The following is a 23,920-nucleotide window of genomic DNA, read 5'->3' as shown; positions in this document are numbered from 1 at the left end:
ACTTTGGCTTTCCTCCCCTGTCCCAGATCAAAATATGCTGGAAAGGATAAAAAAAACCACAAAGGACTGAAACACCTTTTAAAAAAAAAAAAAAAAAAGCAACAACAACAACAAAGAAAACACCAACCAACCAACAAAAGCAGATTACCTGTGGATCAGGTAACCTTGCAGCAAAAGCCTCAAAACAAAGTATAGTTTGACAAAGGGCAAACTATACCACAGATCTAAAATACTATTTCCTTAGGAAAGAATTTCTGTCCTATGTTCTGTAAACATTTCTTGTCTTTATAAGCTGAAGCAAAGATATTTTTCCCTGTGGTTACATCTTCTCCTCCAATCATTTCTGTCTCATCTATTTACCAAAGTCTTTCAAAAAGAGTGGTATTTCTTAATGTTTGTACAGAAACCATCTGACCTTGGTTCTTTGCTGGCACTTCTATAACACCATCCTAGGTAGGTTTAATTTTTTTAAAATTATTATTATTATTATTTAACTGACAATGATGACAACTATAGATAGACAACAGGAAAGGCAAGAAAACTTCCAGCAGGAGCCACTTATTTAAGAAGGTAGTGCTCTAGGAGCTTTGCAGAACTAGTTTTCTGTTTACATAATAAAACCATGCATTTGTCTTCTTCAGCACTGATACATCAGTGAAAGATCACAGCCAGACTGCCACTGGATCTGATGGCATGAACATCAACACTCTTGATGAGAGCAGCTGTCAGACTCAATTAAGTGGCAGTGTAAAGCTCATCCGGAGGGGAAGGCAGATGTGAATTAAGAAATATTTAATTGCACAACCACGGGCAGATCCCCATTCCATCAGAGATTTGCTGCAACAAGAACCACAGCAACACAGGATAAGGTATTTTCTTGCTATGGGAAAAGCAATCAAAAAGGCAAGGTTGGTTACCCATGCTGACCTGGAAGGGGGCAAACAGAAAGTATTTTCCACTTACTCTATGCAAGTTCTACCATGCCTGTGAACAAAGCACCTCTGTGGCTCCACTCACGCAGCCTGGGCATCCCAGAGATGCTGTTTGCTCTCCCACTCTCTCTCTGGGGAAAGTGTGTGAACTTAGAAGTTCACAGAATAGGTTACAACAGTTGGTTGCATCTTACAAACCAAAACCTTACAAAGCAGCAGGAAATGGCATTGGCTACACCTGCAGAAACAGAGGGTTCGCTGGCCCCAGCGGGAGGCTGGCAGGGCCACAGCACTCTCTATATTTGAAATAAACACACATCCAAGAAAAGACAGTGGATGAAATGGAAACAGTATGGGGAAATACCAGGCTACATCACACAAGCTGAAATATTTAGAGGAAAAACAAAGAATCAATATATAAAGCTTCTGGGAGCCTCAAGAAGAATAGTGACTGGTGACAACATGAGACATTTCAGCAGAGTAAGCGGACTCTGTTGGGTGTTTTTTGGTGTTTTCTTTTTGACCCTGTGATGTTTAAAATGTCAGGAAATTACTCCAGAAAAGCCCAGGAGTTTACTGTGTGGGGTTGAAGAGTTAGATAAAGACACTCACTAACACACTCCCTGGGGCAAATTAATTTAATGCTTCAGGATAATGGAATAAATGATGAAAAGAATAAGACTCCTCTCTCTACACCATAAACCCTTCTGAGCTCTCTGATTTATCAGCCTTTCCAAGAGACAGGCATCACGAAGGGGAATCATTTCACTTTCAATCTGTGCATATGCTCTAATGCTGCTGTCTGGGCTTCTTCCATACTGGAAAGAAAAAGGCCAGTTCCTCAGAGGAGGTTGATCTGTCCCAGTTAGAGATGACCCTCTGGAGTCATTAGAGCCCCTGCCTGGTTAGTCTGCGCTAGGAAACCAACTTTAAAGGACCAAAATTCAGCAAGACTAAGCCCTTTCCACACTAACTTGTATTTCACCCCACCCATCACAGCAAAGGCATACAGCAGATCCTCCAGCTAACTCTGTCAAAGCAGAGTGCTACATTAGTGCTACCAGACTCAGCTGCTGTTGCCATATTTCATTTTCATTTGAGTTACTTCAGGCAACTGCTCAGAAATTCAGCGAAGCTGGCTCTGATGCTGAGCTGACACATCTGACACTGAAAACTGGTGGCTCCCACTTCCACAGAATAAAGGAGGCAGTGTATCATAGCTCGGCTGAGTTATGTTCAAAACTCCCTTTGATTTCACCTAAGACAGCAATACAGCCAAATTTTCCTCCCCAGTACTTTGTTCCTGCAAACACCTGATTTTCAGATATCCCTACAAAGAACAGAAGGGAAAAAGAATTAAAAATTGATATTGTTGCTTCTGTCTGGACACAGAAAATTATCATCTGAGAGACTAATATTTTTTAAAAATATTGAGACCCCTTGGAAGATGAGAAGTGCTCCTGCTGGGGTTCCTAGGCAGAGGAAAGGAAGATTTCTTACACAAATTTGACTCTTTGCAAATATTCACCTTTGATGTGTGTCCTTCAGTGATGATGAGGTTAAAGTACAAAACTGGGCTTAACTATACAAGTTCTCAGCCCAAAAGGTATGGAGTAGCATGCTTCATTAGAAACTGCTAGCCAACTAAAACATCCATCTTTCTCAAAACAAACAAGCAATCACATCTTCACAAAGATGCTAATAGGAAGGCTGCAAAATCGAACAGTCAATGTTCAGAAAAAGAACTACGTAACTTTCACTGGCTTCATTTCATGAGGAGCTGGCAAAAGAAAACTTTGTACAGTTCTTCAGGTATGTGTGCATTCAGCCATTTGCTTCTGCCTGAAAAAAAAAAGCCTGATTAAATGATAGGTGAAAGTGCTAATATCCTGTTGGTCTCTTCCCTGTTGTCTTACAAACTCATCTTGGAAATTGCCAGTACCTCTGTTGATTCATTCATTTCTCAGTCCTCACACATGCACTGAGGCACTTGTAAAAAAAAAAAAAAAAAAAAAAAAGTAAATTAGTTTTTTGTAGAGTGCCAAAAGTAAACTTCCTAATAGAATACTAATAAATCTTTTCCAAGAAAAATAAAAGGGAAAAAAATGCTATTATCTTACTAAAATTTATTGCTATTGTAATACAAATAGATATTTTATTTGAGCCTTCTGTAGAAATAAGGCTCAGCTAATGTGTTCTCCTGATCCTCCAAAACATCAGGTCCTTAAATCCAAGCCTGTCCATCTATGGTAGCTTCACATTGTTCACTCTCAGCTTTGACAGACTCCATTTGGAGTCCATTTTTATACAAGCCAAATAGAGTTTATGTACTGAGGTAACATCCAGTGCTGTCATTTTTCTGTGTAACTAAATGTCAGCAAGAAATAGAATCTAAAATTGGTCTGTAACTATAGCAACTAATGAGCCATTCTAACTTGGAGTCCCCAAATCAAACATGTGACCATCAAGGGATTCATTCCAGTTTTAAGATGCTGCTTTTCAGAGAAAATATGCTGCTGCTGCTTTTGCTGACATGCGCATTAGAGGTGTCAGCCTACAACCAGGCTAGAGAGCTGGAGCAGGTTCAGAAAAATAACTAGGAAAAAAACAGCTTCTTTCTTGAACTGGAAGGAAAAACATCCAACACATTCTATTGATGCTAATCATGCTGGATAAAGACAAAACCCTGCAAAAAGAACAAGATACCCAAAATGACAACAGGGTTTGCAATCATAGCACTGGGGAACAAAGCATCAAGCTCTGTGATTAAAAGCAACAGCTGCTTTGATTTTTAATTTGAATTTTAATTTCAACTTCAACAGGCATTTGTGATCACATAACTGAAAAGTCTGAAATACATCTAAGTGAGCATATAAAAAGAGAGCCATCTCCATAATTCTGGTAAGGGGGAGGCCATTTCATTTCCTGTGGCCACATCTTCATTCTCAAAAGCTGTTCTGAAAGGGTTTTGTCAGACAAGTCTCTTAAACATATATTTAAAGATATGCCTACAGCTAAAAAGTCCCCACCCCTTTATAAGAGAACAATGCATCTATTTCCCTTCATATCTGTGCCTGGAAACTACCAAATGACCCTTTGCAGGGCGATGGCAGTCAAGCAAAGGAAGTTACTCTAGAAGTAGCTAAAGTATCTACCAGAAGGAGGGCTCTGCAGAAAAGGTGTTTCATGCACAGGTTCCTTCAAAGCCAGAAAAGTACGATGGAAACTGCCCATGTATTTCAAATTTTGCACATATGCTATTCTCTTACTATTTAAACAGGCTAACCCAGCACTTCCTTTCTGCCCCAGAAGCTTAAGATCTTGCTGCCCACATGTGGTAGGAACAAACGAGTAACCATTCTATGAATAGAATTTCCTAGAAACTTCCTAGAACTTCCTAGAAATCATTTAGGTCCTTTACTGTTCCTAACAAGGAGCACCTTAACCAGACAGAATAACAACATTATTCAGGCTTTTTTTCAGAATACAGAAGATAGAAGGTAAAATAAAGACACAAATAAAGCAGTTGTTAGTTTTCCATATAATTTGAAAAGTGCCTAGTTATTGTCATATAATAAAGTTGAAGCTAGAATTATAGTGAAATTAAGATTAAAAATAAATGGTGAGTATTCCCTTATACTACATGGAAAGGTTTCTTTAAGTAGCACATGTTCTAGAAATGCACTACAGTCCACATCAGAAGAAAGGATGTGAAGTGTTACTCAGTCCTTTAACAAAGAAACTGGAAGTTCTTACCAATTTTCTTTGAAGACTTAAAACCTAACAAAACAAAATCACTAAATTATTTCGCCTACATGTGTAAACATCATCTGACACTGGTTTTGAATATTGGCTTTCCTGGGTAAGGAAGAAAAAAACCAGCATAAATTACAGCTTTTAACACTGGAAACCGTAAATGTTCTTGTCTTGCAAAAGCTGTGTTTGAAATAGTGAAAAAATAATTACAAACCTTGAAATTTGGAGCCATGAAATATTGTTTTGCTGTCTATGAAAAAAAAAAACACAACCAAACAAAAAAACACACACACACACACAAAAAAAAAAAAAAAAAAAAAAAGCCTCTTTGAGAAAGACCAGTCAGAATACTTATCATTACAGGTCTGGAGTAATCAGTAAAGTCACAGGTCTGTCAGAAGAAAGCAGTAGAAATGACAAACACATAACAAAAGAAAATTAACAACTTCACTTTTCTGTGTGAATGTGCAAATGTGCATAAATCTCAGTGGAGCTGATTTAAAGCCAGGGTACTACAGACACATGAATTGTACAGTCCCACAAGATGCAGAACTTTATGGTAAGTGTATGGAAAGAACAGAGGACACTGAAAAAACATGGTATGATTTTGCTGTACAGAAAAAAAAGGCCACCTCTGGTCCCTGCATCACACAATATTACTGCTGAGGCTGCAAAGCCTTTGCATGACACTTAAGGATTAGGCATAGCAATCATCAAGGGATGATATGATTTGATACCAGGATTGCTTCCACAGATGTTACTCAGGTGATTTACTCGAGAAAGGAGAAGAGATCTACGGTACGATTTTCTATTTATCCAAGTCCTCCTCTCCACATCTACATTTTTAACAAAGAAGTATTATGGACTTGTGTTCATGACAGAATCTGATGAGACCATACCCAGTTTAATTTTTTCCCTTTTCAAGGGAAATGATCAGTTGGTTCAATCACAGTGTTTTCTATTTGGATGGAAAGTACAGCTATGGAAGCAAAGCTGTAACTCGAAAGAAGCAGAGAGACATACAAAACAAAGCAAGAAAGAAAGGGTGTTGTGTTCTACTTTCATCAGATGTTCCTGGTACATCTTGAGTCACAAGTTCACTATCATCAACCAAGAGCTTGCAAAAATTGTAACATCCTAGGTGCATCAGGAAAAGCTTCCAATCTTAGTAACAAAAAGGTATGGAGAGGACAATAAGACACGGAAGTTAAAATCTGGCCATCTCACATTTTCTCAAATTAATTTTTACCTAATTAATTAATCTTTATCCAATCTGGGCCAGCTCAGCAACAGCAGTAATAGAAATTAATATCTTAGGGCTCTATACAGAAAAAAAAAGCTGTAAACCCTGTCCACCTACTACGTAGAATCGAGTCTTCATTAATTTACTGGCACTTAAAGGAAAACAAAAAGAAAGAAAATGAAAGAAAACTTGCAAAGGCCCACACATAAAAGTAAATACCATACTGTTTTGTGTGAGGTTAAGAAATCAGTATAGCAGTAAAGGGGGAAAAAAACCCAAACACCTATGAACAGAAAATGCCCAAGTACTGCTGAAGGTAAAGGAAGATGGTTCCAACAGAGGCTATGCCTCTGCAGGCACAGCTACAGGGGAGACTATGAGCAGCTTTTACGAAGAAACACTTCTCACCATTTCTTTTCCTTCCTTCATCTTTTGTCACTTTTTGTGATGCCATCACTTTCTGGAGAGAGCTCCGTCCTGAGCTGGGCTTTCCCGACCCGGTGCTGATGATGGAGCCATTCTGACTCGGGGACTGGCTGCAAGTAACCATAGCAACAAGGGAGGCTGTGAGCTCTTCCTTCTAAACCTCATTTCAAGGTTATTTCATTTGCACCGTTTGCACCACTGAGTTTTCAAGTTTGATTTTGCACCAAAAGGAGACAGCATATAAACTGCACACAGAAACACAGCGAAGGCTGGAACAGAGCGGCAGGAGAACGTGACATCCCCATGAGCTCAGGGTGATGTGCATCTTAGTGGGACTGAAAGCAAATGCTTCTCATGCACAACCCCCACAATGACAGAAACAGCACTGCAGAGGACAACAAATCCTATTATCAATTCACTGACATTTATACAGCAAAAATAAAGCAGACCTCTGTTTTTGTATAGACGGCTAAACTAATTTCTTTATTATTTAGCCTGCATTTACACTCCGCTATTTTGTCAACCACCATGCAAAATTCACTCACTCACTTTACATGTACGCACACAATGCGATAAGAAAAGGCTCCTTTTTTCCTTTTTGCACGTAACCTGGTTTAACCAGCACCATTATCTTCTGAAGCTCCTAAGAAAACACTTGTTTTACTCAGCCAGTGCATATCCTTGCCCTGAAACTGGTGCCAGCACAGGGTCAGGAGGGAGGGCAGAGTGGAACTCCTGTGACTGTTCAGTTCCAACGAGGAGCAAGAACAAAAATGAGCAGCACAAGTCTGGGCTGTGCTGGGAGCAAGCTGTCAGGAGCAGTTTTCTTGTTGGGGTGGGCAAAAGATTCAGATCCCAATACACAAGTTGGTTTCAAAAAGCAGACCAAAGCACAAAATGTTAAATCTGGTGCTAACTCCTCATCCAGACACAGTATCACATTTTTTCAACACGTGAAACTTGCTGCAACAGGAATGAAAACAATCCACAGGATCCATACAGTTACTCATGCACCAATCTGCAATCTGTCACTGAATTGTTAGGACCAATGACAGGGTAACATAAAGACTTTGCATTGGAGAAAAAAAACTGACTTTGTCAGAAGGAATTTAAGTTACAGAGGAAAAAAAATAATTCAAAACAAGTTCTATTGCTGTCACAATGGCTTTATATCCATAAAATGGTACTGAAGCAAAACAACTCTAAAAAACATCCTGTAAATTTTCACCAATACTATATTCCTAGCTTGAAACATTTACCTCCAGCTCTGACTGCCCTATCTCATATAAGCACAGAGCATTTGCTGTGGTCAGAACAGGAAGGGACAAGTATGAGAAATATAATTCTTAGGGACTTGCTTTTGAAGATAGCCTAGGTGGAAATATATATAATTTGAGACAGGCTCTTTCTAGCTACAGGGTTTTAGAAGAACCCAGCTCAGCCTAGGGATTTTCTTGTGAAACTCTACTGAGAATAAATATTCTTGAAGAGTAGCATTTCACCCCTACAAACCTGTCTGTTATTGCTAATGAATACTCCCAGGCCAGTAAAAAAAAAAATAAAAATTTATCCAGAGACAGATCAACACCTGAAGAAAACATGCTCCACTCAGGAACAAGGAAAAGCAGCAAGCATAGATAGCATACACAATGATTTCTGCTGCCACTAATCTAAATATTCATCCCTTTTAAGTGGCCATCGTATTACTGAGAAGTTTCCTTCAGTGGTAATATCACGTCAGTTCTGATATTCTGATCAGTTACCAGCCACTTCATGGCAGTCTGATTTAAATTGACCTTTCCAGGCTGCAAAGTAGCCTGGATGAAAGAGCAAATGCAAAAAGGTCAAGAAATATTTCTTCATCTTCAGAAACCATTAAATTCCATCCCCAGACACAGCTCCTGGGAATGAAATAAAGCTAAAACTCTGCATGTTCTCACTTACTCAAGCAACCACCCTGAAGGCAAAATTAACTTAGTTATTTGCTTAGAAAGGCACCAGAGTTCAACACATTTTTATAATGAGAGTAACTTCCCTCTGAATTTCCGGATCAAGTTTGCTTATCAATGTTTGCTTCAAATTGTGCAGAATAAGTAGAGGGATATTTCTGCACTCAAAGGACTAAGTGAAGTGCTTAATCTCTTTTGTTAGAGAATTAATTAATAAAACTGGTTTACATTTTTGTATGTATTTACATATGGCTTTAGAGAGGCTTCAAAACATGTTAAAGAACAGCTCGTGCAGGCTTAACCTGTGGTGGCCCAGCACCAGCAACCACAGGCAGTGTCATAGACATCTTCCATTTGTCATTTATCAGAGGATGGAAGAGGTCAAAAGGCACAAGTACTGCTTGGTTCACATTAACTATATAACCTAACCCTCATGGTTTAAGTGATTCATGGTGTGAGCAACACATGGTTGACATTAAGGGCAGAACAACAGTCTACACTCAAAGCCAGTCAAGCCATCGCAGGAACTGGGGGAGTTCTCAGCTGGCTTCCTCTTCTCTGCAGGCACTGCTTGCAGACAGCTCTCTCCATACTCCAGGTTATGTCCTATACCACCAGACAAGTATGCCAAAGCAGACACCAGCTCAGGATCCTCCTGTTTCCATTTTTCTGTAGGGAAAACCTCAGCTTATGACCAATGGGGAGGTCTAACCACTTTAGAGCAACAGCTCTGGGTCCTCCAGCCCTGCACCAGGAGGGCACATTCCAGTGCAGCACCTCCAGTGGCTGTTGATGGCTCCTAGACTTAGTATGAAGAAACTGCAAACCTGAGACACTTTACCCTAAACGCTGTCATCTACTCTATTCTTACACACTAAAAGTTCTGTTCTGCTGTAGATGCTTTGGATCCAGAGGTCTTTCATCATTTAGTGGATGCTTAGAGTTTCCCCTTCTGCTAAGATGTTTGGTCCAGTTCTGGAGGGTCAGAGTCTGAGAGTGGAGCTACAGCAACTTACAGTTGCTGAGGTCCTGTCTTGATTCATTTGAGAGGTGATGGGTGTTTGTGCTCCAGATCTCATGCTTTGAGTTGATAGCTCATGCACCAGCATGTGTACAAGAGCCACTGCCCATTTGCCTCCTCTGTTCACTTCACTCTATTTTATCTTATATTTTGCAGCAATCTTACACATCCAGCACAAACCAGCCTTATGTCAAGAATGTATTGTGGAGGAACCATCTGCCACATGCAGAACCTGGGTGCCAAACCTCACAGTTATTTTTCCTAAGCAAACAGCAGCATGTACCCCATCCAACCCCCTGTGGAAATATGCCAGTCCATACCTTTTCCTTGTTTCATTGGATTTGGCAGTTTTGATGGTACTCCCATCCTGAGTAATTTCTCTTTCCTGGGAGGCAGGAGCATCTCTAACTGGAAGTGGAAGCACAACAGTCTCCTGAGTTACAGGTAAAACCTCATCTTCAGCTCCCTGCTGACCTAAGTGTTGCTTGGCATAGTCAAAGCCTTGTACTGGCTGCACAAAAAAAAAAAAAAAAAAAAAAGTGAGAGAAAAAAGATTTCCAGCATGTGTCATATGTTAATACAAAATTTCCACTTTGATATAGAATTTTCCACTACTCCTTAACATCTTCAATTACATAAGCAACAGGTAAAAATATCTAGATTGCCATATTAATGCCCTAAAACAAAGCAATTTTCTGATAAGATCTCCATTACAGATATTTTATAGATGATTAGTGTAAAATTGGTCTTGGCTAACCTTTCTTAGCCTTCCATAACATCTCCAGAAATTCCTTCAGCACACAAAGGAAGAGTGAATGTATGGAAGATAAAAATTAGGAGGCAGAAAAATAAACCTGTAGAGAAAATGGAAAACTTTCTCTATGAAAAAAACCCCTGTGTTTCCAAAGGGGGTAGGAGTTACCTATTCCAAGTCAAGACAAAGTAAAAAAAGGCACACATAAAAGTTTCATAGGTGACATTTTGCAGAAAAGGATCCTTTTCAGATTGATGAAATTATATTTCCCCTGGCTTGCCAGTTGCCCACTAGGAAGATTGTTATTGACTTCACTTGGTTTCTCTTGGGAAGTGGCATTTGGAAGAGCCTTGCAGCAAAGCAACCAAGGGCTGTGTTCCCAGCCCCTCCTGCCCCAAAGCCCAGCCAGGCTTTCCCTTCAGCCTCTGCAATGAACAAGCAGAAATGACACAGGCCTTCTGGGCAAAGCAGCCACTGAAAGGTGGATTCTCTTGACAGTAAAATTAAAACATTTACGCAAAACAATTTCACAAACTGCATTTTCTACTGGGAAAAAAAAAGGGGGGGGGGGGGGGATGAGAAAGAAAACCAAAAAATAAATCACTGAAAGATATTCAAGATATTCCAGACCACCTCTGGAAAAAATAATCTAACACATTTAAAATGTTCTCGCTGTCTTGCTACACTAAATTAAATCAATTTACCAAAACCTGGAAGGATGCTTATCCTGCAGTACAAAGAAAGAATGCCAAAAAAACACCATAAAACACTTCAAAGGTGAGCAATCCTGATTTTAGCACTCAAATATACTTTAGGAAACAAATGAGAACTAGACATTTTATACCTGCATAGTCTCTCTCAGGTTTCTGTCATATCTTCATTGAATATTTTAGTTCTGGAAGAAAATCAGCTGGATAAAAAAAATTTGCTGATGGGTCAGAAAAAAGATGAGCTCTGAGAAAACATTTTCTCTTGTTCTGTCCCTTACTAAATCTGGGCTAGAGCTATAAATACTGATAAATTTAATAGACCACCTCAGTCTGAAAATAATGGGGCTGTCTTTTTTTAAAAGAAACAAATAAAAACAACAAGCTGTGTGTTTATTTGGGATCTGCATATCTCATTCCCAGTCTCCTGCTTGAACTGAGGCTGATGATTTCTAAGTGCTCACATACCTCAGCATCTCTCTGATAAGTATCTCCAGTGCATAAAGGAGACACTAACTGGGCTAACGCTGATTTGGGAGAGCAGATGCCCCCACACATTCCCACAATGGAACATGCAGTGTATCAGAGAAATGCCAATTCACCATCACCACCTCAGAGCAAGTCATGACAATATCATCCCAACAGAACCTTCTGCTTGCCCTCCTCTGAAGACAGGGTACCACAAGAGCAGCCACCACATTAGCTAGAAAGGGAGGAAACTATGAAAGGGGAGGGAATGAAGAAAGGGGAAGCAGAAGCTGTGTGCAGGACAGATAGGAAGAACTACTGCACAACATTCTAGACAATAATATTTTTAACCAAAGTAATGTTTTTCAACATTATTAACTGTATTACATGTTAGTCAAGACTCTCCTAGGTATTCTGTAAAAAAGGTAACAGAAGAGAGCAGCTGATTAAATCAGTTATTTCTCCCTCCATGTCTTTTAAAAAGAGTAGAAGTTGTTGCAATTTATACCTTTTTTTTTTTAATAAATAAATTAATAAACAATGACGACAAAGAACCCAAAAACCCCAAAAGAAGAACATGAGAATTACTAAAGAACTCTGCAAAGTACCAGCTTGGATCTGCCAAAGGAAGAGAATGAAGGATTATTTTAATCTGAGTTCTACTTACCACCATGTCTAGTAATAAACTGCATAAACAGAAGAGCTGAAAAAGCCATCCTCATCAGTGGACACATTGCGTTAAATAAAATTTGATCTTGGAACTCTGCTCTGTAAAACCCACAGGAGCAGATGGCTTTGCCACCCCTGAAGGGAACTGGCAAGACTAAATCACGATGAGGCAGCACTGGAGCACTGCAAGCATAGATGTCCAATACAGTCACAACACTGAGAAAGACCAAAGGAGTGGAATTTGGATATTGCTTCTGAAATAATAAATGAATTATGAGACCATTACATTAGACTGTCTGGCAAAAGGCAGACTGAATATAAGAAGTTGTTTCTGGGACTTGTTTCCTTATAATGATTATGAAAAAGACCATGACACTTAAAAAAGAAAAAAAAGAAAAAATAAAAAGGGATGACTGGCCCCTCCCTTCTATATACATATACCCATGTACACAGACAATTTCTCTGATCTTTTTTTCCCATGCCCTTTATCAAATTGATAGTAGTTGTTTTCTCATGGCCTGCAGTATTTGCTTTTGCTTTGGGGCCTTAGACTGCAGATCTTATCTCTGTTTACCTGCAAGTTTATTCTTTCATGCTCTAAAAGAAAGGAAAAGTGACAAATCAGATTACAGCCTTCAAAAAAGCATGCTGTGAATCAGAAAGCAAGTGAGGTAAAAAACTAACATCTATCCAAAATCTCAAAGTAAAAAACAGTATCTCAAAATAAAAACAGCACTGAAACAACATCAAAATAAATTTGATTCAGAATTTCACTGACTTGCATTTATACTTCTTTTGATTTTACAGCTGGAGTCCCTTTTCCCTGCAACTTGGTCTAGCTGTCCTTGACTGCTGAGACAATTCAGAACAGCAATGCAAATCCTGAGAAAGATATTATGAACCATCCTATTTAGAAGAGGTCATTTTTTAAGTCTGCTACAACAAAAATGTCATTCCTTAACTACCAGGCACAGGCAGCAATCCTGCTGTTATGCTACATCACCTCCCCCGGCTACAGAAGGATATTTAAGGCTAAATGTTTTGTTACCCCTCCGTGCTGCGTTGGTGCATCCTATCCCTCTGGCACGGGATGGAGCCTCTGGAGGGCCATGGCAGCAGCTCTGCTCTACTCAGCTCTGCTCTGCAGGGACCCGCAGCCCCCGCAGTGGCCGAACTGCAGCAATGAGCAGGCAGCTCCGCTCTGCCTGTCCCCTTGGAACGGGACTTTTGAAACCTGAACACATCAAATGGCACCACTGCAAACAAAGCCTGCTGAAACCCGAGGTTGTGGGTACCCCATAACCTTCTCTTTTCCTCCCTATACTGCTTGCTGGATATTCAAAAGGTCTCAAGAAACTGCTTCGATGATTCAATAGCACAGAAGCAAAATATTAAAGCTGCTGCTTTGACTAAAAATCACTCTGCTGTGACTCCACTTACAGAAGAGATTCAGCATTAGTCAAGCAGTCTCAGGCACTTTTCTAAACAATGAAATGTAATAGATTAATTTTAAATGTGATACAGATACGTGCTCATCAGCTATTTGTATGGCCAAAAAGTAGCAATTACAGCTCAAGTAATTACCACTATTCCTGATATCCGCAATGCTGGAATTAAAAAGCAAAATGAAACTGTTCTTTTCAAAATGACCTTATTTCATTATCTTCTGAAAAGACATTTCTTAGCCTTAGTTTAAGTAAAGATGCTGAAATCAGGGACAACAAAACCAGTCCATTCCCAGTCCCACTGCAGAATTAATCTTCCACAGTCCATATACCAGCCTATCTCTAAACCAGACCTGGTTGAACTTCTTGATGGAGCCATCATGGTGAAACTAAAGGGAAACCAATTTAACTTTCATTTTGAAATGCATCGCTTTTCATATAACGAATTAAATTAAATGTTATGGAGTCTCAAAATATACCAAAAGGGGAAACGCACTCTAGAAGTGGACTGCTGCATCTCAGCTGCACATGTGAGCAAGTCTGCAGAAAAATCTCCTGAAACAAATGTCATGGGGATGCTGGGAGCTCAGCACCAATTGTTTTGCTCTGCACATCCAGCTCATGTCTGAGCACATTGACTGCTGATGCAAATGTAACCTGACTGAATAGGTTTTAACTTGACCATGTATCCTTATAGCCTGATTAAATCTGATTTCTCCAGAGAAGTAAAAATTCAGCTCTTTCTTTTTGGAATGACAGCTATGGATTAAAATATTAAAGCACTTCCAAGTTTTTTCTGAGCTGTAGCTTCAACCAGCAGTCTTGGTGTTTTTAAAATAGCAACTTTCTTTAGCTGAAAAGCATCCCATAATCATGTCCAGCTCAAAACAGTGTACAAATTTGCTCTTACTTTGTCCTTTAGGTGGGATTAAGATTACATAGAAGAAGAATCAAGTGGTGCATACTATTTGCAACAGCCTCTAATAAAGCACGACTTGCATTTTAGTGGTTTCAATGGGACATTATATGATATCACTGCAGTGGTATTAATTTTTGTTTGTGTTTGTCATACTGCTTGTTTCACTTCTGCAGATCTAGTCTTAACAGTAGCTTGATAACAGTGGATAAATAGATGAGCATACAGGGACTGAAATGGAAATCTCTTTCATGTATAATTTTTTATACAGACGTCTTTTTCCCACTGGCACCAGCTGCACCCATCTGCAACTAACCTAAGATGAGGAGAAATGAGCTGTCATATGCATCATGCCTTCCTTCAACTCTCTTCTCACATCTACATTTTTCAGCAGAAGCAACAGAGCCAAAATCACAATAATCCTGCTGTCTGTAGCATTAAGAAACCAAATAAAAAATTTATCATTTAATTCCCATTACAATAGAGAAGAACAAAGCCAGCTAAAAGGTATGACTTACACACACTTTGTAGACTAAAAGCTCCTAACTTTGGGAGGCCCTGTTTAAGAACCATTTAATAGCAGCATTGAGAAGGCAGACTTTTTTCACTACAGAGACAAATCAGTACTCTGAGATATTTTTCTCTTAGAGAACCAAACTGGAAAGGCGTTTCATATGGGGGGGAAAAAAAGAATGGTAATTTAAATGAGTTCCTAAATTTAAGGAAAATATGGGTTGAACCCAGTCAACAATATCCACAAATACATTAGAAAGTTCAAAACATCTAAAAGAAAAATACCAAGGGAGAAGTTTTCTCAAAAACATTCCAAGGATGTCTTTTCTGGTTTAGCTGTTGGGCAGAGAATTTCTAGTTAAAAACCAGGTCTGAACTGTTGCCAAAGCCCAGAGCTTCCGCCATGGCCACTGGCAGCAGGTAGAAGCAGCTCAGGCCATGGGTTTGAGAAGCAGGTCCTACAAGAGATGGACTGTGGGAAGACCTAGGGGTCACAGTCCATTTCCTCAACTTTATGAAGGTCATGACTGCCCCAGTGCCTCACATCACTCCGTAACAGCTGTTCTGTCACTGCCACCAAGGGATGAGCTGCAAAGCAAGTTGATGAGTCCTGAGTAAAACAGAAGGGTAACTGGTGTGACCAGCAGCATCAAGGTCAGAGAAGAAATGCAAAGATCCAACCTGTGAGTAATGACCATTTCAATTCCAAACATCCTTCAACAACATCCAGCAGAGAAACACAGTTTAAAACCTGAATCAAAGAGACAACTTGGATCTGGAAATCGGTCACTCACTTTAGCTCTCTGAGGCAGGTTCATCATGGTATCTGGTTTGAAGTCATTCTTGTTCTTTCTGCACAGAACCGCAGTGATGATGATGATGATAACTGTGACCACAGCAATGGGAGCCAGCACCGCTGCAATGATCCACAGGTTGTTTGGGGGGTTCTTCACCACAGCTACAGACAATAGCAAACCAACATTGGTAAGTTCCACTGTGCAAACACAAGATTTAACTGGCTTCCAACACATTCTTCAACTGTCTCTATAGACTAGTATGAAAGGATTGTTATAACCTAACTGTATCTCTGTATTCCTCAAGGAAAAAAAAAAAAATCAGCAACACTCTTTAATTCACAAATCCCTGGGTGCTCTTAAGTTATAAAGCCAGCTGCAAAAGCAGCCATCAACTCTCAAGTCAAATAAGATGCCATGTTAGATATCAGTCCAGTGGTTCATTTACAGAATAAACAACAAAAATAAAGTGAAAGTAACACATCCTAATTATTTTTCAAACAAAACCAGCTTATAGTAAGGTAATGTGTGTTAAAAGTATACACACAGAGTTCATACCTGGTGTCAAACACTTACTGGCTCAGCAAGAGTTAACTGGGAGAGCTTTTTTACAAAAACAATTAAGCTAAGCATACTAATAGTTATTACTGATATTAACAGGGCAATAAGAAAATTCTTCTCTTGTGCTCTAGAAATACTATACCATAGTTAAGGTCAAAATGAACCCATCATTTCTGAAGGAGGGGAAATGATGAGGTTGGAAAGAGGTACTTTGCAGCTGTATTAATAATGGTACCAGGAAAGGTACATTTCAGAAATACAGTGATACTAAAATGTTTTAGATTATATTTTTATCAGAATAAAGTCTTAGTACGGGCCTTCAGATTGTACACATGTGAGAGATCCTCCTGTGACACATCCCCTATTCTCACATTTCATTTCTTTCTGGAAAAACACCAGATAATCTCCTTATGATGCTAAATTTTGTTTAAGTAAAATATTTTGTGGGCTTCACTGTGCTATCTTTCTTTTCCTATGCCACTGGTTGCTGGTGTGGACAGACAACTGTGAGAACATCAGCGTGAAGCAGCCTTTCCCAAGTCCTAGAAGACTAGTGCTTTCAAATGTCATTGAGTTTATTAGCTGTCAGAGGCACTCAGCATCTTTCAGGATCAGACTTCAAACGCACACCATCTTGTTCAGAAGCAGCTGCAAAAGGCAGCTGAAAGTCTGGCTGAAGCTTGAGCTGGTTTCCTTTGTAGAACCACAAGTTTTTGCAAAGCTGATGTAGATTGTTGGGTGATGCAGGACTAGCATCACTAGGTACAGACCTTGTACACAGTGTTAACAGTAACCATGTGCTTAAGGACTGTCCAAAAAGCCAAGCTGAAACCTTGCAAGATTCAGTTTTTAATGGACTTGCATAACTCTAAATCATTGACTTTGGACATTGTAGTCTGGGGATGAAAGGGCTGTGGGGAAGGAAAATGAGTCTGAATTTTATCAGATAACAGTAATTACAATTACAGATTGCTGCTGTGAGAGCAGCAAATGATTATTGAAAAATTATAATTATTCTTTCTAGGGAACACAGAGGAAATTATGATCTTCTGACTTACAGGACAGCCATTTAGGAATCCTGGTTTACGTCTTTAATTCATAGAATCATAGAATGGCTAAGGTTGGTAGAGACCTTAAAGGTCATCAGGTTCCAACCTCCCTGCTATAAGCAGGGACACCTCACACTACAGCAGCATGCACAAAGCTTCATCCAACCTGGCCTTAAACACTGGGCTTACACAACCTCCCTGGGCAACCTATTCCAGCACTTTACTACCCTCAAGGTGAAGAATTTCTTCCTGATGTCTAACCTAAACCTCCTCTCTTTCACTTTAAAACCATTACCCCTTGTCCTGTCACTGCCCTCTCCGGTGAAAAGCCCCTCCCCAGCTTTCCTATAGGCCCCCTTCACTTAATAGCTTTCAACAGGACCTTGAGAAGTCAATCCATAATTCATTGAATTCAATAAAACCTTGGTGGATTTTGAAGCAAGCCTTTGATTTTGCTTTCAGTCCCTCACTTATAAAACAGGAACATCCATATTTTTTATTATTCATCTGTCTGGTCTAACCAGACTGTGAGCTCCTGAGGGCAGATGTCTTTTCTTACTGCATTTTGGTACAGAACTTTTAATTCTGCTACAACAGGAGTTATAATGAGTAAAAAATGTAGTGCACACAAAGTATTTCTTTGGGAATACAAAGACAGACTACAAATACCATGTCCAAAATGAAAGAAATGGATTTCTTTCTGTAATAAGTTATAAAGACACAACTACCTCCTACATTTCAAATACTCTAGCTTCAGAATCTCAGTTACCTGGGGTCATAATTTCAATTTCTGTGTATTCTCTTCTTCCAATAATCTGTGCATATTTAAGTTGTATGAAAAACTACAGATGAATAAGGTTGCCTTTCAGACCATGGAAGTGCAAAGTTAGATCATGAGTAGCACCATACAATTTCCTAAATACCCATATAAATCACAAAACTGCAAAAAGAGCTAGGAAACTGCTATGTATTATGCACAGCTACTGTAGTAAAAAAATCATTAAAGAAATATTATCATGGAAAACAAAGTTGTTTGGAATTTAAATACTAGACTTTGTGGAAGCAGGAACAGAGAACCTTGGTTTTAGTCCAGTTAAAGTCAGTAACAGACCATGATCAAATCAAGACTCAGAGTATTTAGTGCCTTCTCTGGAAAATACATAATGATTGAATTAGAAGAACAAAGTATTTGTTTATGGATGACACGTCAATTACTTATTACAGTGGTTCCTTCTTTTCCTATTACTATTACATATAATTATTTCAATATCACTGCTTCTTCAGGTAGAAATAATGACAGCGGGGAGTCCCATTTAATATGCTGTTTAGCCAGTAAAGAGATCCTCTGAAGAATTCAACTACTTAATTTTAATTCCATTTGGATAAATACCTTGGCAAAGTGGAGAGATTCAGCTAGCTAAAGGCATTGGTTCATACATTAAGCTGTTACTGCAGAAAAAAACATCCAAGCTCCACCACAGGTTTATGACTATGGGTCACTTATACAGAAATGTCCACTCAACATTTTTTTAAGGAAACACCTGTGCCTACAATCACCCAGTAACTGATGCAAGCCTTAGAAGAGAAATTAGAAAACACTGTAGTTTTCAAGAATGGATTACTTTTTTGACTGAGTGATGCTATCATATCTTGAATCTGAAAATTGCCCATACACATTAGTAATTCTGTCCAGCTTCACTTTCCTGACTTGTGCCTAAAGAGTATCTTTAGCAACCATGTTTTGCAATTTACAAAGTTCTTCACCAAAATTATTATTTAAAAACAAAAAAACAAAAAAACCAAAACACAACTTTGAAATAGAAATAATCTACATTTTTATGAAGAAGTCAAAAATAAGGGGCAACTTGATAGCCCCTCCCCTTTACTTTGGGCCAAGTTATTTGAATAGCAATTTAGCTCCAACAGTCATTAGCCTGTGGTGTCATGGTTTCGTTAGCATCAGAATTCATTCTAACTTCACAGCTCTGTAGAGTCATTCAGTTCATAGAACTGTGTATTTGTAAAATTAGCTCTACAGTTAGTTCACAGTGATAAGCTAAATAACAGTTGGTTTTTTCCCTTGATTTACTATGATAAAAGATTAGCCTGTCTTCCACAGGAAAAAGAGCAGCCTGAATTCAGCAGCAACTGCTCAGAAAAGTGCACCTGAAATTTCTGTGTGATTAACGGAGGATCCCCACACCTGCAATTGTGTTTTCATAAAGAAATTTAAAAAATAATAATAATAAAATAAAAAAAGAAAAGGTGAACTAAAGACTTGAATGACAGAATTTTTTTAAGAACTCTTACGATCAGCTTGAACTTGAATAACATAACCTAGTGTCAAGGCCATCCGCTGGGAGTCAACAGTACTCAGTATTTTGGCAGCTGCAGTGCCCAGTAAAGGTTTCCCGTTGTACAAAGTATAGTATGTCAGCTCAGCTGGCTCCTTGGGTCCTGGAATACGCTGGATTTTTACCATCTTTCAGGAAGAAAGAAAAAAGAAAAAAGAAAATGAGAGAAAAATAAACTCTGTTTTTATTAGATCACTGCAAAATCTGCCAGGAGATACCTGAAGGAAGTTGCACATGGGGAACTCCTTCAAGAGCCCATATAAGCATAAGCTCCATGCAGATATTTTCACAGGATATCAGAGCTTTTCCCCTTCATAGCCCAGGCTATTAAGATTAGTGAGGAATGAATGCCTTTGATATTTTAAACATAATCCTAAGGTAAAACTATAGTAAGAAAAGCATGCAATAAAAAGGAGGAAAGGATCAAATGTTTGGACATTACAATCCTCTGTAAAGTAGGAATTCTTAAAATCTGTCCCAATATTGCAAATTATACTTTACTGGCATATTGTGATTGAAAAATGCCCTCACATTTTCCTTCTTCACTCATTATTTTTGAGCCCAGCTGACAATAAAGAGGAATATACTTTTTTCATTTTATTCTGCAGAGCCCTGGGAGAGTTTTTACATTGCACCTCTGTCTCTCCTGAGAGAAGAGCAAGTGTTGAACACTTCTAATGATGAGAGGAAAAAGGAGGTTTGGAATACTTCTCCATTATATTATTGACAAAACTATGTTGTCAAGGAAAATTTTACAGAGGTCAACACTTTGACAAGTAGAAACATATTCTCTCTTTTCAATTCCTTCAGTAGGAAAACGCACAGAATTGTGGGCAAACAAAAAAAGCAGTGATTTGGTTTTGTATCTCACAAAAACCAATTCTTGAAAAGCATCATGTAATTAAAAAAAAAAAAGCACATTAACTTGTCATGCATTTTTTGAAGACAGATCCTCTTTGCATCCCCCACAGCTAGCATCAGTTGGCTAAATTAGTGAGAAAATAAAATATGATCTTTTCAAAACACTGGATGGGAAATGTTGCTAAATAAGAGAGAGATTACTAATAAATTACTCAGGACTGAAACCTCTACTTCATTATGTGATCTGTGGCCACATGATTTGATGACTAATCCTGTATGAAGACTGCTTCACACATTTATTTTTTTTGGCAATAAAAAGAAACAACAAATTCTAGTCTTTCCAAGTTATCTAGGAAAGGAAGATCTAGAAAAGGAAGACCTAGGAAACTTCTTTAATCTAAGAACAAAAGCCTGGAACTCTTCATTATGCTCAATACAAGATCTTATGCTAAACAATCCTCATAGCAACCACAGAGAAAATGTTTATTAACACTAATTAACTAATGACAATTTCTAGAAGATGAGAGACATGCAAGCATGGCTGAATTCTGAAAAATTTATGGAAAAAACAGGATATCTCAACAGGGTGGAGTAGGTGGCATTACACATAAATTGAGACAGGAAACCAAGCCCTTTTTCCAACACATATCCAGACACAACTGATGTCACATTGACCACCTGCACAGTGTAGCTGCCCACGGTGGTGGCACGTTTGAATCGTCTTCCTTGCTGATGGGACATCATAAAGAGGGGGGCCAAACGCTGCTCCATTAACCTGGCAAAGCTCTGGTTGTTCAGTCCCAGTAATGACATATCAACCCCTTGAATAACTGCAAGAACAGAGAAAATCACATTGCAGCACATTTTAGATGGACAAATAAAGTAACAAGTGGTCTGCAGGGCATTTTGGGGCAGGGACCTAATATCTAGCTTCCAAGAAAAATGACTGGACACTGTCACAACCCCTCAGTAATTCCCAATGGGGATATAATGTGCTTCGCTTTCAGCTCCTGCACTGTTCTTCTCAGATTATGTCAATGACGTGTCAGAGAGTTATACCCCCAAAAAACATTTTAGGTCTTCAGTTTACCAAAATGGCTCCAACAAGAACTTAATCTATGATCTTTAATGTAAAAGGTAAGTGAAAAGCTATTTGAGAACTGACAGTTTTTATGCTTGTTGCCAGATGCTCCTGTTAACTAAACAACAGTTTTTCATCCAGCAGTTTTGAATTCTGAAGTTAGAATTTTGTCCAGATCTGTTCAAAACAAAATACTGTATGGTTGAGAGCACTGAAAATTGAATAAACATTTCCTAGGTAAAAATTAATGTAAAATGAGACACTGAATTTAGATAAAATTCAAATAAGCAATATGCATGCTGATTTAATTTATACGAATGCATGTTTTTCCAATATTTTTTTAAATCTTTTGGGACCACCATGATTATATATATTTTTTTTAAACACTGTTTCCATTGTATTATCAACAATACTCCACTACAGCAAGTGCACAAAAGCAAGAAAAGGCACATCAAGTGTCTGGGGTCCAAATGCAGAGGAACCATACCACTCCCTTCAGAGAATCATAATCTCTGCATAAACCTGTCTTTAATCGCAAAATATCTCTCTCCAGTACCAAATAACACCAGGTTTTGGAAGCAGAGAATGGAATTTAATCCATTTCATGTAAAGCTCCTTTTCTCTTGCTCTCCTGAGCCTTAAACAATTCCAGGTACAGACACACCGATTAGGAAGCCTTTGGTATCTACTCACATCATGTCTGGGGAAAACAGTCTCTTTCTTGCCCAGTTATCACTTGTAAAATCAAAATGATTGTGAATGACAACGTGATACCAGTGAAACTATAAAATAATTATACTTGTCATAAAACAAGTCTTTTGAAGCCTAATAGCATTCTCTGTACCTTCTTTTTCACTAACAGCAAGTTACATGTTTAATGCTTCAGGTGAAGGATGAAAAATTTCCTGGATCCAGACAGAGTCAGCAAATCAAAACAAACTTCCTCAGGTGAATAGATCACCTTTCCTCCCAGGTTATGCCTACAAGCCTCTTCTGATTTCAGATTTAAATCCAAGTTCCACAAAGGAAAAAAAGAAAATAAAAAGAAAGAAAAAAGTATATTTGTATTTTAAAACTCTGCTAAGATAATGCTGCTCTCAGAAGGGTTTAATCAAAGTGACATAAAGTCTGAGACTAGTGTTGGAGTGTTGGACACAGGAGACATCTCTGCTTGAGATGATGAACCACAGTTATGCCCCAGAGAAACATTAAATACATTTGCCTGCTTTAATGCAACAGGAAGTTCCTACTTACTTCTGTGTAAGATTACTGCACCCATGTGTTTATATAATCAAGCACTGAAATTATTACCTGAAGTGCATGGAGGAGGGAAGGAGATTAAAAAGTACCTGTTATCACCCAGTAGTCTCTAGTTGACTCTGAGACATCAAGGTTTGGATACTCCAAAGCTTTAAAATAAAAGTTGAAATTATGTCATAATATTCCAACATCCTGCCCATTTTATGTCCCAAAACTATTTGATTAACCAGATACTGATAAATAAAATTGAACTGTGGCCCAGGAGGAGATCTAGAGGTATAATTTTCAGGATTGTAATTTTTTCTGTCTGAAAAAGGACATCAAGTGCCAACGGTACAGGCATAGAACATACCTCTTCTGTTGCCAAAGTACTGGCTTGTGCACTGTCTCGGGCAAAGCCCAGGATTGGCCATTACTAAAAATTATATGCAATATGCACATTTCTATGTTAGATATGCTTCTGCTGCTTTCTCTCTGTGAGTAATTCCCTGTGGAAAACAAGATGCCATGCTATGGTGATTCTCCGATTTAATCCATAGTTACTTAACCCAGATCACCTTTTTAACCTAAAATAATAATAAACCAGGATCAGATTCCACCAATCACAGAGTGCAGTTACACATTAATTACAAACAGGACTAATGAAACTGTGACCACAACTTGGAGTGTGGTACTCTCACTCTGCACCATTTAAGGTCATACTACCATGTGTGTTTACAACCTTGAGAAGTGATGTTTGCAGATTTGATGCCTTTTGTTAGATATTCCATCTCCAAAGTGCATTAGGCTGAGAGGTTCAATATGCTGCTGATTCATTGTACTTCTCACCATTTTTTCAATAGATTTATGCAACATGGAAAACAATGCTTGGAACTTAATTAAGAAAATACCCAATCCTCGCATGTTGAAACACCACTATTGAGCTACTTTGATTTGTAAGCTCCAGAGTGGCTTGAAATAGTAAATATTGCAAATCGTCTGATTACACACAGTAACTGCTTTTGAGGAGGGACTTCACAGCATGTCCTGAGCTGTGCATTTTCATGACAGACTGTGGAGGCTCTGGAGGAGCCGCCGGAGTCTACTGGGAAATAACAGACTCTGAGAACAGCAGCAGTATTTGATAAACTGAAGCAACTGCACTGCCACATGAATAAGCAC

At 38.7% G+C, this 23,920-nt stretch overlaps 1 protein-coding gene across 1 annotated transcript in view; it reads right to left on the bottom strand.

The window, feature by feature from the left end:
• KIAA1549L (KIAA1549-like ortholog) overlaps positions 1 to 23,920 on the bottom strand; it is a 65,585-nt gene that overhangs the window by 29,215 nt on the left and 12,450 nt on the right. The window contains exons 7-12 of the mRNA XM_010004273.1: positions 22,849 to 22,908; positions 21,097 to 21,248; positions 19,514 to 19,685; positions 15,594 to 15,757; positions 9,648 to 9,838; positions 6,340 to 6,467 (exon numbers count right to left, since the gene is read on the bottom strand). Coding sequence (XP_010002575.1) covers positions 6,340 to 6,467; positions 9,648 to 9,838; positions 15,594 to 15,757; positions 19,514 to 19,685; positions 21,097 to 21,248; positions 22,849 to 22,908 — 867 coding nt within the window. The remainder of the gene's footprint in view (positions 1 to 6,339; positions 6,468 to 9,647; positions 9,839 to 15,593; positions 15,758 to 19,513; positions 19,686 to 21,096; positions 21,249 to 22,848; positions 22,909 to 23,920) is intronic.

The sequence above is a fragment of the Chaetura pelagica genome, unplaced genomic scaffold (assembly GCF_000747805.2).
Source record: "Chaetura pelagica isolate M959 unplaced genomic scaffold, ChaPel_1.0 scaffold119, whole genome shotgun sequence".
In the NCBI taxonomy this organism is placed as follows: Eukaryota; Metazoa; Chordata; class Aves; order Apodiformes; family Apodidae; genus Chaetura; species Chaetura pelagica.
Note: the sequence above shows the minus strand (reverse complement) of the source record. Positions and strands in the feature narration are given on the sequence as shown.